Genomic DNA, 16,651 nt, shown 5'->3' on the forward strand with positions numbered 1-16,651 from the left:
ACCTTTCAAATGAATAGACGATGCGATTTAACAAGAGTAAAGTTATTGTTTCGAAAATCACATAAATATATATATATATATATATATATATATATATATATATATTTATATCATCATACATTGCGGTTTTGTTTTACAAAAATATGAAGTCTGCACCACGGCAACCCCAAAATTAGCGCGCAAACAACGCTGTTTTTTAGTACTGATTTGAGGTTTTGGACTTGCGTATACGATGGGAAGCTAGCAATCATAAATCAAGACGTAGAGAATACACACACACACACACACACGTATGTATATATAAGTATATATTTGACAACATCTGGTTGGACTACAGCCTGAAAACTTGGACTATTTTTGAGGCAGAGAGCAACCAATTACAACAAATTACATACTCCAAGTAGATGTATATAGTTCCAACAAACATGTGCAATTCATCTACAACGACACGTCAAAGAAACTCATAGAGTTCCTTACAAGTTACAACCAAATAGGGGACAACAATTTTAACTAAAACTTGTGTGTTAATAAAACCAAAACTACAATCTGCACGAATACTCAGTCCTGAAGGATGATAATCCGAGTAATTGAGCTACCCTAGGCTTTAGTTACACAGCATATCATGGAAAGATTGAGTCCCTAAGTGATGGTCTTGACCTGGATTGATTGGAAAGCCATTGGGGTTGCACGGGTTGGAGGGACGTCTGAGACCACCAAAACAGCATCTCTCTCTTTCAGCATCCCTCCTGATTTTATTAGGTCAATGGTTTCTGAGATGTTAGCTTCCATGTCAGCCGATAAATCAACAAGGAGCGGAATTACTCCCCATTGCAGATTCAGAGCCCTACGGGTGTTATCATCATTCGTAAATGCAAATATGGGAGGGTTTGGACGGTTGCGTGACAGGAGTGATGCCATGTGTCCATGCTTCGTGTACACAAAGATTGCGTCCACACCAAGTTTGTTAGCTACAGACACAGCACATAGTTGTAGTTCACCAGTTAACGAAACATAAAAATAAAACATTTAATTCTCACATGCCAAGTACTTGGTGTGTGCAATAAATTTGGGATCCAGTCTTCTCACTTAAAAAAAGTACTTGGTGTGTGCAATAAATTTGGGATCCAGTCTTCTCACTTAAAAAAAGTACTTGGTGTGTGCAAATGAGACAGAGATATAGAGAGCATGCTTTTGTGTACCAATCTATAATGTCACATAATTTGCATTTTAGTAACTCCTTAATAATAAACAACACAACAAGAAGAGCTAACAGCTACCATTTAGGTAGTTTCGGAATTGGGGATGATAGAATCAGACGGGGGCTGTGAAATTACCCATTTCTGCAGCACATTTGCATATCTGCTCAGCAATTCGATCAGGCAATGATACTCCAAGTTGATACTGATGGAGACGACTTTGTTGATTTTCCACACGACCCCATGATTCCATTCGACTGCTGGTCATCTGCAGGACAGAAAGAGCCTTCTGTCCATATAAACCAATAGCTGACTCACCGGACAACATCAGCGCATCAGCATACTGCCTAACTGCTTCAGAAACATCTGCAACCTGATGGAACCGAACCATAGAATCAATAATACAATGTTCAAGAAGTCCCTACTGTTTAACGCATTATTCCTCAAGCACACTCCCCTTTCTTCCATACAGAATTCCTCATAACCAAAATAATAACAGCAGTGGTAGTAGTACTTATTGTACTTGTAGGATGGTACCTCAGCGCGTGTTGGGGTGGGATATTCAACCATGGACCCAAGAAGTTGAGAAGCTACAATTACTGGCTTGTTTAGTTGCCTGCAAAGATGAACTATTTCTTCTTGCACGATAGGAATCTGTTCAAGTGGAATCTCAACTCCAAGGTCACCCCGAGCCACCATGATTCCATCTGAGGCCTCTATTATCTCTTCCAATTTCTGTAGAGACTCCAAGCACTCTATCTTTGCCACTACCTTCGTGGATCTGTGAATAAGAACTATTCAGTTCTTTCAGGCGAACTTGAAGAAAAAGTGATAATGAATAAAACCTAAGCATATTTATTCCAAGCAAAAACAATAAGCTTGATTAAAATATGCATTCCAACTTTTAGAAAATTAAAAGGGTGATCTAGCAAACCTAAACATTATAAGCCATAAGTGTTAACTAGGATTGGTAACAATCAAAGTTTTTTTTAGCATATTGAGGGGGGTAAATAGGATAAAGTTTCTTTCCATAGCTGGTGATCCATCACCATACTGTGGGCAAGTGGCGCTAAGTTCAATCACAGGGAAGAGATACTGCCTCAAATCACATTTTCAGAAGAAACAACATATTTTCCGAAGAAACTAGCATTGATGAAATTTCAAGTTGTCAATTAGTGGTGATAGGTCAAAGAATTTAAGAAGAATCAATTATATTGTTCAAGAGGAGGAAAAAAAAGCTATCAATATGTAGAACTCAGCCAAAAAAAAAAAAGATTAAAATTGAATTTGTGACAGTGCACTTCCTTACACAGATGATTTGGTGGAGAGGTAGTTCTTAAGATGTCTGACAAAACCGGAATCATTTACAAATGACATGGCAATGAAATCGACACCTTCAGAAACTCCAAATTCAATGTCAGCCCAATCCTGTGGATCAGACAATATAAATTATGAATATATGATGATGAAAATATATTCTATAGTTATGGGTTTCGTAGCATCATCTGAAGACAGATGAGGCATCTAATCAGTGATTCAGTTCAAAATTGTTTAAAACACTTTTCATGTTTTCATGACCAGTAAACAAGTCGGCAAAAAGAGGGAAGAGAAGATGATTTCAGGCACATTGATGCTTTAATCAGGGAGCTGGTTTAGAGCAAATGCTGCAGAAATGACAAAGAAACTTCACATTCACCAGTTACAAGGACCAAAGCATGCCATTATGTTAAACTTATATGTCCATAAGTGGAAAAAAGAGAATCTAAAAGCCAAACAGGCTGGAAAATAAAATTCAAGAACAAAGTATGCAAAATCAACCTTAGTTGATAGAGTAAGAATCCCATAATTCCTCCCCACCAGCTTCCCATCTCTCCAAAAGCTCAATTTGGCTCGAGGCAGGAATAAACCAGGGTCAGTGCACTTACAACGTAAATCACTCCCAATCTTTTCTAATACTTCAAACCCTGCCATTCCACCGTCAATAATAAGTTCATCTCCCACCTCGATACCTGCCCAGGTAGTAAATCATAGCCAAATGCATATCAGTAAAGTTAATTGAGAGAGAGATTATATATGTGTGTGTGTGTAAAAAGATAGGCAGGTGGGCTGGGAATCTGATTCTTGATTCAATTAGTATTAATATGCGACTACCTTCAGAAAAACCTTCATAGTTAGCTTGAACAGTGAATGGACGCGAACCCTCAAACTTTTGCGCTGTAAACAGCCAGATTGAACCATCCTGATGATCCCATTAGAAGGTGAATCTATCAAAATTGCATCTTTCTTATGATAGATCAGCATTGTGAACAAAACATAAAAGGAGACCGTACTCATCTTTTTTCCCTAGTTAACACCTATGTTGAATTTTTTCTAGACACAACCAAACCCAATTAGTGAGTTCAATACATTTACCTCTGCTTTGACAGAGGAAGGAGCTCCATGATCCACCACATGAATCTGACTACCTTCAGTATCAATCATGACCGAAACACAAAATCCTTTTTCTTCATTTAAGCTCTTAATCTTCCTAATCACATCTCGGTGCCACTCCCTCGCATTCTGACACATATTAAGCCTAGCCACATTCATCCCTCCCAATGCCAACTTCTCCAAATCCTCCAAGGAGCAACACGCTGGTCCTATTGTGCACACGAGCTTCGTCTTCCTCATTCCCATAAACCCCTTCTCCCTCAACTCCCCCTCCGAAACCACATCAAACCCCAAAACTCCCCTTAAACCCTTGAAATCCCACAAACCTTCCGATTCCTCCCCACTTACTCGCACCACTGTCCTTACTCCAATCCCAACCTTTCCCTTCATCTTCCCTCCATTGCAACAAAACCCGCCACCAAAACAGGGGGTTCCAAAGACCCAATTCTTCGATTCCAAACAAGGGATTTTCGTGATAATAGTACCACGCATAAGACTTAAACCCCAGACGACCGCCATGGACCGAAAAACTAAAGGCTCTCAAATGAACTTCTTGACGAGGATTTAGACTTGATGATGAAAATGTCAGAGGTCAAAGACTTACTTGTGATTGAAACAGCTTGACTAGTAAAGAAAACAGAGTTATCGATAGAATTGAGGCAGTTTTGGATCGAAAACCCCACAGGAGTTTGGATGGCGGAGCTTCCAAGGCGAGGTGGAGGGGTGCCGGGGATTCATTATGGACAATATTCCATACAAAAAAAATTAAATAAAGGAGGACAGGTAAGAAACCGTAGTTTAGGTATTGTTTGTACTTTGTACCCACCCACTGTCTAACAACGGGCTGGTTTTGTGCGTTTGTTTTGGGGGTGGGGGGTGTTGGTGAAGTTGGACGAGTCAGTCAGCTGTCCCGATTTAACGGTCAACTAACCTTTCCGGGGTGGTGTTGGCTTTATTTTTTGTGGTGATATATGCAGCAGTTTCACTTTCCTGCCTGCAGCATTTGAATTTTGGACTCTCTGGCTTATACCCAGGGGAAGCGTTGTACGGTTGGGGTCCAGAGACATAAGAGTGAAAAGAAATGGCAGACTGGAAAGTGAGGTATCAAACATTTGGACAAGAAAATGCAATGACCAGAGGCAAGTAGATTCGAGGAGAAGATTCAGATATACTTCCCGCGTGAAAAATCTCAGATGTCCGTCTGCAGTATATATGTTTTTTTGAAAAATGCTGAGGCAACCGCAAGGAGAAACCGCGGCGTAATCGCATCCCGCGTGGCATTAAATGGATACGGCACTGTTTCATTTTCTCGTATCTCAAAACCATTTTTTCTCATATCCACACTTCGCCGCTTCTTCTTCTGCAAATAGCAAATTGATGGGGAGGAGGAAAAGCAAGAGGAATCTGGGTTGGATTCCAAGGTGGGTCATTTTACTCGTGTTCAATGTTTCTTATCTGGGTTTGTGAATTGGTTCCAATACCTTATCTGTAATTGTGGATGGGTAGGTAGTATTTGCATGATTATGCAGAGACGGGACGAGAGAGAGAGAGGGTTAAAACTAGGAAGTGGGAAGTGGGAGGAAGACCTTGGACTTGGGCGTTGTTATTGTTTTTGTTTTCTTTCCATACTTTGCATGCTGAAACGTGCGGGCCAATTGCGAACTGGTAAAATCGCCATTGAGGCAATAATAATCTAGGGACAACTGGAGAAGACCAGTGACTTCGTGGATTCGTGAGTGTGGCTCTGTGGTTTCGTGGATTCGTGGGTGTGGCTTTGTGGAGAAGACGAAGAGAAGAGACCAGTCATGGCTTCATGGGTGTTTCGGTGGGTTGATGGAGACAGAACGATGAATGTGAAGAAGACGAATAGAGGTCTGCGGCTTGGAGAAGACGAAAGGTAATCGTGGGGATGGAGAAGAAGAAGATGGAGAAAATATAAAGTGAGAGTGGGGGCGAAATAGGGATGGAGACCAGGGACCCCTTCTGTCTTCGAGCAAGAAACGAAATGATGCCATTTGTTTTTTCCACGTCGTACGCGATGCCGCGGCAGGGACGCAGGCCGGTTGTCCATTTCTGATTTTTTTTTTTTTTTTTTAAAGCGCATCCATGCGGTCCTGTAACAGAGAGAAAATAGAGATCAAGGCCCCAAACAAACGTTCATCTAATGATTATATTTTTAAAATTTTTTAAAATAAATTATAAAAAATAATTTTATTTTTTGAAAATTTTAAAATAAAAATTATATTAAAAAATTATATTATAATAATATTTTATTCTATTTTTAACTTCCATATTACCTTATATCATTTCTAAAACTTAAATTTACGAGTTTATGTTTTTGGTTTGGATAATCTCTAAAAGTAATGGCACTGAATTATGCATCTGTATTTGTAAAGTCATATTTGCATAATATCTATACTAATCCATTATTTACTCTTTAAATATTATTTTACTAATTATTTCTCCTTCCTCCAACTCTCTCTCACTCTTTCTCACAACCTTTTTCCTCTTCTCCCTCCCTCGACAACACAACAAATATTCACTTTCACCTTCATTTTATTTTTATAATATATTATATTCTTGTATCATTTTATTATGATTGTAATATAATATATAAAAAAATATGTTATTATTATTATATTTGTATTATTAATGTCAAATATACGTAGTGGATGCTAATTATAAAATACATATATAAAAAAAGTAATTTTAGGAAAAAATTAATAATAATAAATATTTTATTATTATTTTGACTCAAATATGTATAATCTAATGTGAGAGTTTTTCTTAAATAGCAAAGTCAATCTCTGAAAGTGGTACTTTTGCATATGTATATGCATAAATCAATATCAATGCTCTTATGAATGATATTGTTGTTTAATTGGAGTGCTTCCAAATTTGAAGGCTGTCATAGGCAGCAAATTATTATTTCAAATATTTTAGTAAGCAGTTTTATAATTTTAACAAATGAGAAGTGCTATAATTTGGAATTGTTTTTATATTTTACTTGAAAATATAAAAAATTTGTAATGATTAGATGAGATAAAATGAGATGAGTTGAGAGAATCTTCTAATCCAAACAATCCCTAAAAGACACATTAGCAAGAAGCCCTCTAATTAGGAGGATTATGATTATTGCTCTACCTTTTGTTGCAATCCATTTCCCTTAATGTTTCCACCTACAATTAACAGGCTCAGAGAAAGAACAAAAAGGAAAAAAAAAAAAAAAAACCTTTTTAACTATACAAGCCTAAAATTACCAGCTTCATGCAGATCTTTTATAAAAAAAAATAGACCCTATTATAAAAATTAAAAATAACTTTATGTTGGTGGAACTCACTTTTTCATAAAAAAAAAAAAAAACTCGGTAAGACTTATGCATTTAGAACTTGTCCATATCATTACTATTTGAGTTTTGTTACATACAAGCAAAGTCGCGTATTAGTCTGCGTATTAATATTGATTATTTTATACTTAAAAGTTAAATTAACACTATTTTCAATAAAATTTACTTTTTGATCAATTACAATAAATTAGTGCACATATTAATGCACAAATATGCTTGCAACTAAACTTTTCCTTACTATTTTACCATATGTTATGGCCCCGATGAATGGTGTTTGGTTCAGTTGAAAATGACAGAAAATGTAAGAAAATTACGAAGAATTTGACCATGGTAGTCTCCAAGAATGGGCTTAAATGTAAGAAAATTACGAAGAATTTGACCATGGTAGTCTCCAAGAATGGGCTTTAATACAAGGCTAGCTTCAGCACTAGTTTTATACACTTTTAATAGGCTGAATTACTTCAAACAACTCAACTAAATTGACCCACCTACAACTAATAAAAGACCAGCCCAATGAACTAAGCCTCACATCCAGTAGATTCGCCACCATGATCGATCTCTCTCAATGGGAGTAGAGAGAGAGAGAGAAAAAAAACATAATTGCCTTCATTATTATAATATGGTGCATGTTCATTGATCGTGATTCGTGAGCCTTCACTTCATTATCATAAAGCCACACAATGGCACCTGCATTATCTGCTTGGATGGATAAAGGAAGTTCAACATATAATGCAATGCAATAAATACGTAACAAAGATTTAAAGAATATAAATTTGGATATTAAAAGTATTCTCAGTATATTTTAATATTATTTATTATTTACTTATTATTATTATTATTTAATATTCTATTATTAATTTTTTACTACTATTCATAATATTTCTTACTACCAAAACCCAACTTTATATGGTCGGCATAAGAATCCCCTTTCACCATGAAAATAATTTGTTAAAACACGATAGATCGAGCCTAGTGTGACAAAGTAAGGCTCCATTAACGTTGAAGAAATAGGGGTTTTTTTTTTTCTTTTTTCCTTTTTAAAAAAATTTGCTTTAGAAATTAAGGTCATATAGCACTTTGGGAAGGTTATATTTCATATATATATAAATATATATATATATATATATGTGTGTGTGTATGTTTTATTGGCTAAACTTTAAAAAATCTACCTTACTTTAGTTAGGTTAGGTGATCGGATCAACCACGATGACCAAGATTTTCTCATACGTATCTTGTTTCTTTTAAAAAAATATTGACAACGCGTATTTACCCACTTAATTAGGGAACAAGGTCGTTGGATAGTGTGTCCGTATGTTGCGGTGAAGGCTGACCAGAAATACTGACTAAAGTCTGGCATTATCTTCAAAGTCTATGCGCATATTCTCTGCTTCCTTATTAAACTCTTATTGCTAATTACGGCATATTCGTTGAGCCTGTGACATTTACTGACATTATGCTCTTATTACTTGAATGAGCCGTACGCTCAAGCTGTCTAAAGAAAAATAAAAGACTAAAGAACCAGACATGTGACTTACTTGTTTGGAAGTCATCAATGCTTACTTCCTCGACTGGATCGTCCTTATTTAAAATAATTTTGTCACTATCAAATACATCATTTTTTTCTTATTTTTTTTATAGTTTTGTTTTAAATAATTATTAGGTTATTATTATTTTTTAAATAAAATTATAAAAGAAAAAGACATCTCTGGTTAGGAAAAATATAGATATATGCATAACAGTAACTCGTTTGTTTATGATTTGAATAATGCTACTTGTCCCTATAAATGAATCTCGATAATTTTTTTTTTATTTAGTAATTAAAAAAATATTGTTAAATGATACTGTGAGTTTTATTTTTTAATGTGTAAAAGTATAAAAAAAAAGAAGAAGAAAGAAAGCAAATAACCTTACCGAGACGGCGGGACCCATCCACGTGCTACACCTACACCCAACTCTTATGCCCATATATACTCTTTAACACGTTGAGAAAAAGGTGCGGGCTAAAGGTGTAAGCTTAATCCCTTTGTTGGCTTTCTAGCGCATCCGATTTTGGGTTTGGCGAGATTGACAAAGACACATAAAAATTCAAGTTCTGCAACTTAACTTGACCGGTTGGAACTTGGAAGGGCTTCAAATATAAAATACTTTGCTCATAAAAAGAAACATAACAAAATTATTTATTAAAGTAATGTGATTCGAGGTGTAAAGTTTATAAAGTAAATATTTTATTTAAAGAAAATAAAAAGGCACAATTGATTTGCAAACGGCTTGTCCATTTATCGATTTTGATTTGATTCCCGAATCTGTATCCGGTAGTACAGATGCTAGTCGCAAGTTGTCCATTCACATTTTAATACAAAAATCTTTCATGACCCATGATTTAAACAGGGAAACGATGCACAGAACAAAAAAGAACAAAGAAAAAGTGAAATGCTGATCTTACGTACGTGGGATTCCGACCTGGATCCGACAATTTTTTTTTTTTTTAATTTAATAATTAAGAAAATATTTTTTTAATGATATTGTAAAAAAATTTAAAAATATTAAAAAAATTAGCATTGACGGATCCGTTGCTGTAGAGGCGGCATAGAGCCACTCAAAAGAAAAAAGGTATCTTCATGGCCATAAAGATACTGCGTAGTGGTCCATTAATCACCAATTTTGATACGAAAAGCTTTGCATATCTGCGTGTTGATCTTAAATTTTCTGAAGCTCTTAATCACAAATATGAGAGCTAAAACACGTCAAACATAAGAGGGGTCATAAGGGTCATGAGACATTTTACTTGATATGAAAATTGGAAAGAGTGATAATTCAGGCTTCATCTATAATCTGATTTTCGAAAATTTGGAATTCTAAAATTTTGGGTTGGATAATGTTCGTGATTCGGGAGCCAGATTGAGTTGGATGAATGAATGGACATTGGATATATTGACAAAACGATGTTGTTTTGTTTTTAAAATATAAAGAGACAATTTTGATTGTATATTGTATATGAGATTTGCTATTTGTTATTCTAGATCGGTACAATTCATTACATTTATTTTTATTTATATTTTAAAATTATTTTTGATTTTATTTTTATTAAATAATTAAGTCTCGTTTGGTTATACAGTTAAGATGAGATGAGATGGGATGTTTTATTAAAAATTGAATAAAATCTTGTTATAATATAATTTTTTAATTATTTATTATATTTTATATGTGAATTTAAAAAAATTATAATAATAAGATAAAATGAGATTGTTTAAGTTTAGGTAAATAAACGGGGCCTAAACTCTTAGACTTATCATTTTTATACCATGTACATGATAAGGAAAAAATAAAAAATTATGTTTGGGGTGTACTCGAATTTTTCATTGTACATACAGTATGTTTGTGAAGAGAGAATATGACCAAAGAGGAGAGATGTAAGACAGGTAGGAGAAGGATGTTTGTGTTGAATGAGGATTGGATCAGAGTAGATTGGAGTGTGGAGAGAATATGAATCGGAAGCAACCAGGCTCCGGAAGACAAGATCTGAACAGGCTGTGATCAAAGTGGAACCTACGATGCCATTCCAGTGATGCCACACCCGAATCCGATTGCATTTTAGGAATGGGAGTGTAAAATAGGAAAACACAAAAAAAAAAAAAAAAAATCCCCAACAGTCGAGGCTTCCAAATCTTCGGTCTTCCTCCACAATAAATATATATATATATATATATATATAAAATTACAATGCGAGTGTATTCAGCGACAGCAACTCCACTAACTGCTCCCTCTCTCTCATCCATGTCTCTGTTCTGTGTTAAATGAGATGAGATATATAAATGCACGCACGAGCTAAATTACATGGAGAGAGGCAGATGGAAGGAAGAAGAGGGAATGCTATAGAAGAGAGAGAGAGAAACCCAGCCAAGCCACACCTATCTACGCCCTGCCTCTGAGTGACACAGACAGAGCAGGAAAAACAAAACGAATCCTTGGAGTTCTAATTCACCGCCCGGGAAGATTCCATATTTCCAGTTCGATTTGGTTCATTTCATTGAACATTCCGCTCCCTAAATCCATTGTAATAACATTGTTATTATTATTATTGTTACTGTGTCGTGGTCTTCATCGTTATTAATTAACCATCTCGAGCCTGTACTAGTTCTGGACAAAACAAAACAATACGAAAGAAATCAAGAAAACGAATCCCAAATCCCAGTTTCATCTCTGGAGTTAGGGTTTCTTTTCCTTACCTGTGGGCATGAGGTTGAACGGTGAAATCCAACCGGAGGAGGAGAGGAAGGTAATCGATAGCTTCAATTCGCAGACCTATTCGATAGGCATCGGGTTCCCTCACTCACAGTCGCACGATCTCGTCGTCGGGTATGCCTTGACCTCTAAGAAGAAAAAGAGCTTCTTGCAGCCCAAGCTTCTCTGCCTTGCTAGGTATAATCTCACTCACACCTATTGCTAGGTATAATCTCCCTCACACCTATTGCTAGGTATACTCCTATTCGTTTCCGTACACATTCTTCCATCATTTCCATCTATTGCATTCAAATTCACCATTTTTGTACAATCCTCGATGATTATTGCCTTTTATCGCATTGAAATTGGCCATTCTGTCACATAGAAATGTGCTTGTGTATGTACATGCTGTATATTTTTGCAGTATGAAATTCGTCAAGTTAATTTCCTTATATGGGGTAACGCCCAAAGATTTGGGGGTCTGTTTTCTTGTTTCTATTTGTGTCCGATACTTTTTCGGCAAATCGCTTTTGCAGTGGTGGTTGTCTTTCTCGATGGTGGTGAGAGACGATCACTTTCGCGAATCAATCTCTTGCAGCTGTTTGGATTGACTTTTTTATTATCGGTTTCACTTCTGGGTATCTGCCTTTCGGATTAGTCCACCAATGAGGAACCAACCCGAAGTCAAGTTGCTTTACTCTCTAGTTTGTATGATTTATCTTCTATAAAATTGATCTGTTTACTGAAGAATCTTGTCTTTTCCTTGTGAAGAATGGTTATTCCCCAATTTGTCCCAAGATTTCCTGCAATTTATTTATTTATTTATTTTTTATTTTTTCTATTAACTGTTTGGACTATTAGCTTGTGTTCCCTACAAAGGAGCTAATGCATCTGTACGAGGACTTTGTTAAATATTTTATTAGATAATGTTTGTAGACTATGTTCCATGGAGCTTTTGTTGTAGATGGCGGATGGACCTTTCATGTGTGTCAGCAGCTTGGAGCTTCAACTGGCATTAATTTACTCTGACCATTATGTATGTATGTATGTATGTATATGCATGCGTGTATTTATTATTTGTTTATTCCGATGAGATTGGTGGAAATCAGCATGGCCAAACATCGCTTAAGGCGTCTTTTCTCTTTACTTGATTTTAGTCCCTCATAAATAGCTCAACTCTAGGTTGTTACTTTTAAGTGTTGCATTATAATTTTTGATAGGTAACTCTGGCTTTTAATTAGAGGAAAAACCCGATGGCCATTTCATCCGAAATGCTTTGTTGTTTTTTTAATTATGTAGAAGCAAAAATTGGTATTTAACTTTCTTTGTTGCGTGTGTTATGGACGAAGGAAGCTTTATCCTTTAGTGTTGCCTGACCAACAAAATGTTGTTATTTGTGCTGTAGGAATAAGGGGATATTTTTTGTAGCCATTGATTTAAACAGGCCCCTGTCAGAACAAGGTCCTTTTGATGTTGTTTTGCATAAGGTTAGAGATCATTTATTTTTTCTTCTTATTCGACTTGTAAAAACCCTTTTGATTTTTAAGCTTTTGTTGTGGCTTTTTATTGGTTGTGTATGGTGTTTTGACAATACACTGGTGATAATGCCATTGCTTGGCTTTTTTTTTTTTTTTTTTGATAAAGCATTTTTGACTATATGCTAATAACACCTTTTTAACATTCAAGTAAATGTCTCACAAGCCTAATGTTCCTTCCAGTTGTCAGGAAAGGACTGGTGTGCCAATATTGAGGTCCGTTCCATCTAAACTTATCGTTCTTGTATTTTTATATCTCAAGTTATACGAGGAGTTGAACTTGTGATACTGCATTTTCTTGATATACAACTTGTAATATGATATAAATAGATGCTATCTATCGTTTATTGCCATTAGCTATTACGGTGCAGTAACTTTCTGAATCCTTGTCATCTTAATAGTATTAGTAGTAGCTGCAGCAGCAGCAGTACAACAACTACTAATAATAATAATAAGATGGCTATGCCTTTAGAGTGTGGCTTACTTTGCTGTTATCTGTTTTTGTCCTTTTCTTTTGAAGAATTTCAGGCAAAAAAATCCGGAAGTAACAGTCCTTGATCCTCCATTTGCCATAGAACATCTGCACAATCGTCAGTCCATGCTGCAGGATGTGGCAGATCTAAACTTGTCTGACTGCCATGGTAAGCTTCTTGCTGCTGTTATAGTGAACTGTATCAAGATCTTTTTCCCCTTAAGTCTTCTTTATATTTTAATTTGTGATTCCAACTATTTTTGCATTGATTGTTAACTGTCGTTTTAGGCAAGGTTGGTGTTCCAAGGCAGTTGGTCATTAAAAAAGATCCATCTTCAATTCCTTATGAAGTGAATAAAGCTGGGCTCAAGTTGCCTCTGGGTATGTTCTGATTCTTTTTTATTTTTTTCCCTCTGTTTAGATTAGGGCTGTGGGGACCAGAGGTTTGTGATGTGTTTAGATTATCCGAGCTTAATTTGCTTATAGCGCTTAATGTCTTTGTAGTTGGTGGATCCATATTGGTCGACTTATGGTTGACTTAAAATTTAGACAACCGGTGTTGGAGGGGGTTTTTTTTTGGGGATATATCATATATACTCCTAGGACTCCTAGTTTTTAAATGATAATTGTTGATGGGCTTGTTTAACTGTTTTGTAATCTTTATGGGGGTGTTCTAATGTCAAATATTTTTAATGTTTCCCCTGTTTGATCTTATTTCAGTTGCAAAACCTTTGGTTTTGGATGGAAGTGCCAAGTCACATGAACTATTTCTTGCTTATGATCAGTTCTCCCTTGCAGAACTTGAACCTCCTTTGGTTCTCCAGGAGTTTGTTAACCATGGTATATGTGGCAACTGATGCATGAACATCTTCATCGCCATTCCACCAACTACTATAATTTCAATTGAAATTCTTTTTATTTCACTTATTATCAGGTGGAATTCTCTTCAAAGTTTATATTGTGGGGGAAATCATAAAGGTTGTAAGGCGTTTCTCTCTACCTAATGTCAGTAAGCGCGAGCTAGAAAAAGTTGCTGGTGTGTTCCGTTTCCCAAGGGTTTCATCTTCTGCAGCTTCTGCAGATGATGCAGATCTGGAACCTAGTGTTGCTGGTGAGATTATTGCATTTGATTTTTTTCTCTTCCCAAGAATTTTAGTTCATTCGACTTCCTATTTTGACTCCCTTTTTTCTTTTTGTGATTGCATATTATATATCATTTCTTTAACTATGAATCCATCAATGTGTTAGTTCTATCATACAAGAAATGAGGTTTTATGGGTTTTTAAGTGATACTGTGGTTGATTCTTAAATGTCCTCGTTTCTGGTTCATTGTAGAGGTGTTTCATATTATTGCATCAAACTTGTGGTGCCGGTTAAGTGAATTTGAGTGGCTGAGGCATGCAAAGAGCTGCCTCATAAGTTGGCTGCCTCATTACTCACTGTAATTTTATAATGCAGAACATCCTCCACAACCTTTGCTGGAGAATCTAGCAAGGGAGCTCCGTCACCGATTGGTAAGTGTTCTTGGTACTAGTCATTTGTTGCAGCAGTCATGTAAATAGGTCTTGTAATCTGTTCCCAATAACTAGTTATGCTGTATTTTCTAGGGTCTCCGGCTATTCAACATAGACATGATTCGAGAGCATGGGACCAGAGATGTCTTTTATGTCATTGACATCAACTACTTTCCTGGCAAGTATAACCTGTTTGCATTGAAGCCAAATTTACTCTATTTTCTGATTCGATTTAGGTTGAGTTCAGTGTTGGATTCTGGAACCTTTGAATTGAATGTGCTCTCTGACAAGTTTTCATGTCTATTGTCGAAAATTGAATAGTTCGTGCAGTTTTGAAATTATTTGTTTTGCTGTGAAATGGGAAACAACCCGAAGAGGAGGATCTTTAAATGATAAAACTTGCCCCAGATTAATGCAAAACATCATATGTAACGACTTCGGATTGGCTGGTTATTTGCTTTCATTCTTATACATCTGGAACAAAATATTTTTTAAGTAGGACTTAAGAGCTCTATTTTGTCACTTCACATTATCATCATTACTCAATTGTCATTTTTGTTTTGATTTTTCCCTGGGCGTTCAAATACTTGAAAGCAAAGAGCTGTAACTTCTTTTAGCTGTTGACTGAAATACAAGTCTTTCTGCTTCTAGTGATTTTAAGCATGATCCATCTTACACAGGAGCAAATCAAGCTTTGGCCAATTTAATAATAATTTTGAAGATGGCCAATAATTTTACCAAAACCTGATGTTGCAGGTTCAAATCCTTGAGCGTGATTCTGTCCTTGTTAGTTTTTTGAGTAATGATACACACACAACACTCTTCACAACACTTTTCACAACACATGATATAAAATGAGGGAATTTTTGTAAAGTGATGTTATTTTTATATAATATTTTACAATAATACCCCTCATTTTAAAACATGATCATGAAATATGTTATGAAAAGTATTGTATGTTTATCAATTTTCTAGTTTTTATCACTCAAAACGTTCAATAGGATTTAATCACTTGCATGCGCCCATAACCTGAGTGTGGACTGGGATATGTTTACTGGTCGGATTAGCCCATCGCTAGGTCCATGAAACTGTCAGTTAGTACACGTAAGCCTTTTTTTAGACATGTAAGCACGACCGAATTTCTGGTGTGTTTTTTTTTTTCTTTATTGCACCTTGCAGTTGAAAGTGTAAACGTCATGTCCAATATGTCTAGTTTCTTTTTGAATTATTTATGTTAGAATTGGAGCCTACAAAGGTATTAATCACCCTCCAGGAGATATGAAGCGAATGTGAACGCCTCCTCACTCTATCACACACTAGCACACTCAGACGCATGCATGGATAATTAACGTTGTCTCATATTTATGTTTTGGAAGCACTGCAGGGTATGGGAAAATGCCGGATTACGAGCACATATTTACAGATTTCCTGCTGAGCCTTGTGCAGAGCAAGCATAAGAAGAGACCTGCTGTTTAATGATTAAAAGAGGCTTGTACAAAGATATATCTTGTATATGATGCTTACTACTGCAGGTGTTGGCTTTGGCCAAAACCCCCCCTCCCTGCTGGGAGATTGAAGAAGGGTCGAATCTAATTTTTACTTGTGTAACTACTGGCTGGTATGAAATGTTCACCACTTTCCAATTTGTTTGGGGGCAGTGGCTGATTCTTTCTTCTCGTAAAAGGATTCTACTGGTCCCCTTCTCTGACACAATTTCTCAACCTATCAAATCCTGTAATTGATGGACAATTTTTTTTTTTTTTTTGAGGTTTTTGTTATTCTTTTTGTTTTGAAATGTTTTTTTGATGATTCAAACTGTGGCTGCTAAGCTAATTTCCTGCGCAATTTCCCTTTCGTATTTGCTAGTATTTGCGTTGTCCGAGATGATATTTAGAGCTTTGGAGTTAAAAAAAAAAAAAAAACTGAAGCCAGTAAAT

General features: G+C 35.9%; 2 protein-coding genes across 14 annotated transcripts; one reads left to right on the forward strand and one right to left on the reverse strand.

Moving 5' to 3' along the window:
* Positions 1 to 262: 262 nt before the first annotated feature.
* On the reverse strand, positions 263 to 5,555 carry LOC122312019 (pyruvate kinase isozyme A, chloroplastic-like). Its single transcript, XM_043126835.1, has 7 exons — positions 3,609 to 5,555; positions 3,348 to 3,435; positions 3,015 to 3,205; positions 2,506 to 2,624; positions 1,734 to 1,977; positions 1,335 to 1,569; positions 263 to 968 (listed from the first exon to the last, which is right to left on the reverse strand). The coding sequence occupies exons 1-7, from the start codon at positions 4,143 to 4,145 to the stop codon at positions 640 to 642; spliced, it is 1,743 nt and encodes a 580-aa protein (XP_042982769.1). The 5' UTR covers positions 4,146 to 5,555; the 3' UTR covers positions 263 to 639.
* Positions 5,556 to 10,695: 5,140 nt separating this feature from the next.
* Positions 10,696 to 16,481, forward strand: LOC122310519 (inositol-tetrakisphosphate 1-kinase 3-like). 13 transcript variants are annotated; one of them, XM_043124447.1, is made up of 10 exons: positions 10,698 to 11,391; positions 12,599 to 12,680; positions 12,912 to 12,944; positions 13,249 to 13,369; positions 13,489 to 13,581; positions 13,921 to 14,040; positions 14,135 to 14,311; positions 14,659 to 14,714; positions 14,808 to 14,892; positions 16,099 to 16,481. In XM_043124447.1, exons 1-10 carry the CDS (start codon positions 11,207 to 11,209, stop codon positions 16,188 to 16,190), a joined length of 1,044 nt encoding a protein of 347 aa, XP_042980381.1. In that variant the 5' UTR covers positions 10,698 to 11,206; the 3' UTR covers positions 16,191 to 16,481. The 13 variants fall into 13 exon arrangements, with proteins under 13 accessions (XP_042980380.1, XP_042980381.1, XP_042980385.1 ...); XM_043124449.1 differs by adding an exon at positions 11,730 to 12,229 and having other exon boundaries at positions 11,249 to 11,391; positions 14,808 to 16,165; XM_043124452.1 differs by adding an exon at positions 12,158 to 12,229 and having other exon boundaries at positions 11,330 to 11,391; positions 14,808 to 16,165.
* The last annotated feature ends 170 nt before the right edge of the window (positions 16,482 to 16,651 follow it).

Source organism: Carya illinoinensis, chromosome 5 (assembly GCF_018687715.1).
Source record: "Carya illinoinensis cultivar Pawnee chromosome 5, C.illinoinensisPawnee_v1, whole genome shotgun sequence".
Classification (NCBI taxonomy): Eukaryota; Viridiplantae; Streptophyta; class Magnoliopsida; order Fagales; family Juglandaceae; genus Carya; species Carya illinoinensis.

Bases quoted from the DNA above. Each gene is read 5' to 3' on its own strand.
- LOC122310519 (XM_043124446.1), top strand. From the start codon at position 11,207: ATGAGGTTGAACGGTGAAATCCAACCGGAGGAGGAGAGGAAGGTAATC. The intron at 12,681-12,911 runs GTTAGAGATCAT...TGTTCCTTCCAG, and splicing joins TTGATGTTGTTTTGCATAAG to TTGTCAGGAAAGGACTGGTG. The intron at 13,582-13,920 runs GTATGTTCTGAT...ATCTTATTTCAG, and splicing joins TGGGCTCAAGTTGCCTCTGG to TTGCAAAACCTTTGGTTTTG.
- LOC122312019 (XM_043126835.1), bottom strand. From the start codon at position 4,145: ATGGCGGTCGTCTGGGGTTTAAGTCTTATGCGTGGTACTATTATCACG. The intron at 1,978-2,505 runs GTAAGGAAGTGC...TCTTATTCACAG, and splicing joins CTCTCCACCAAATCATCTGT to ATCCACGAAGGTAGTGGCAA. The intron at 1,570-1,733 runs GTACCATCCTAC...CGGTTCCATCAG, and splicing joins CCACCCCAACACGCGCTGAG to GTTGCAGATGTTTCTGAAGC.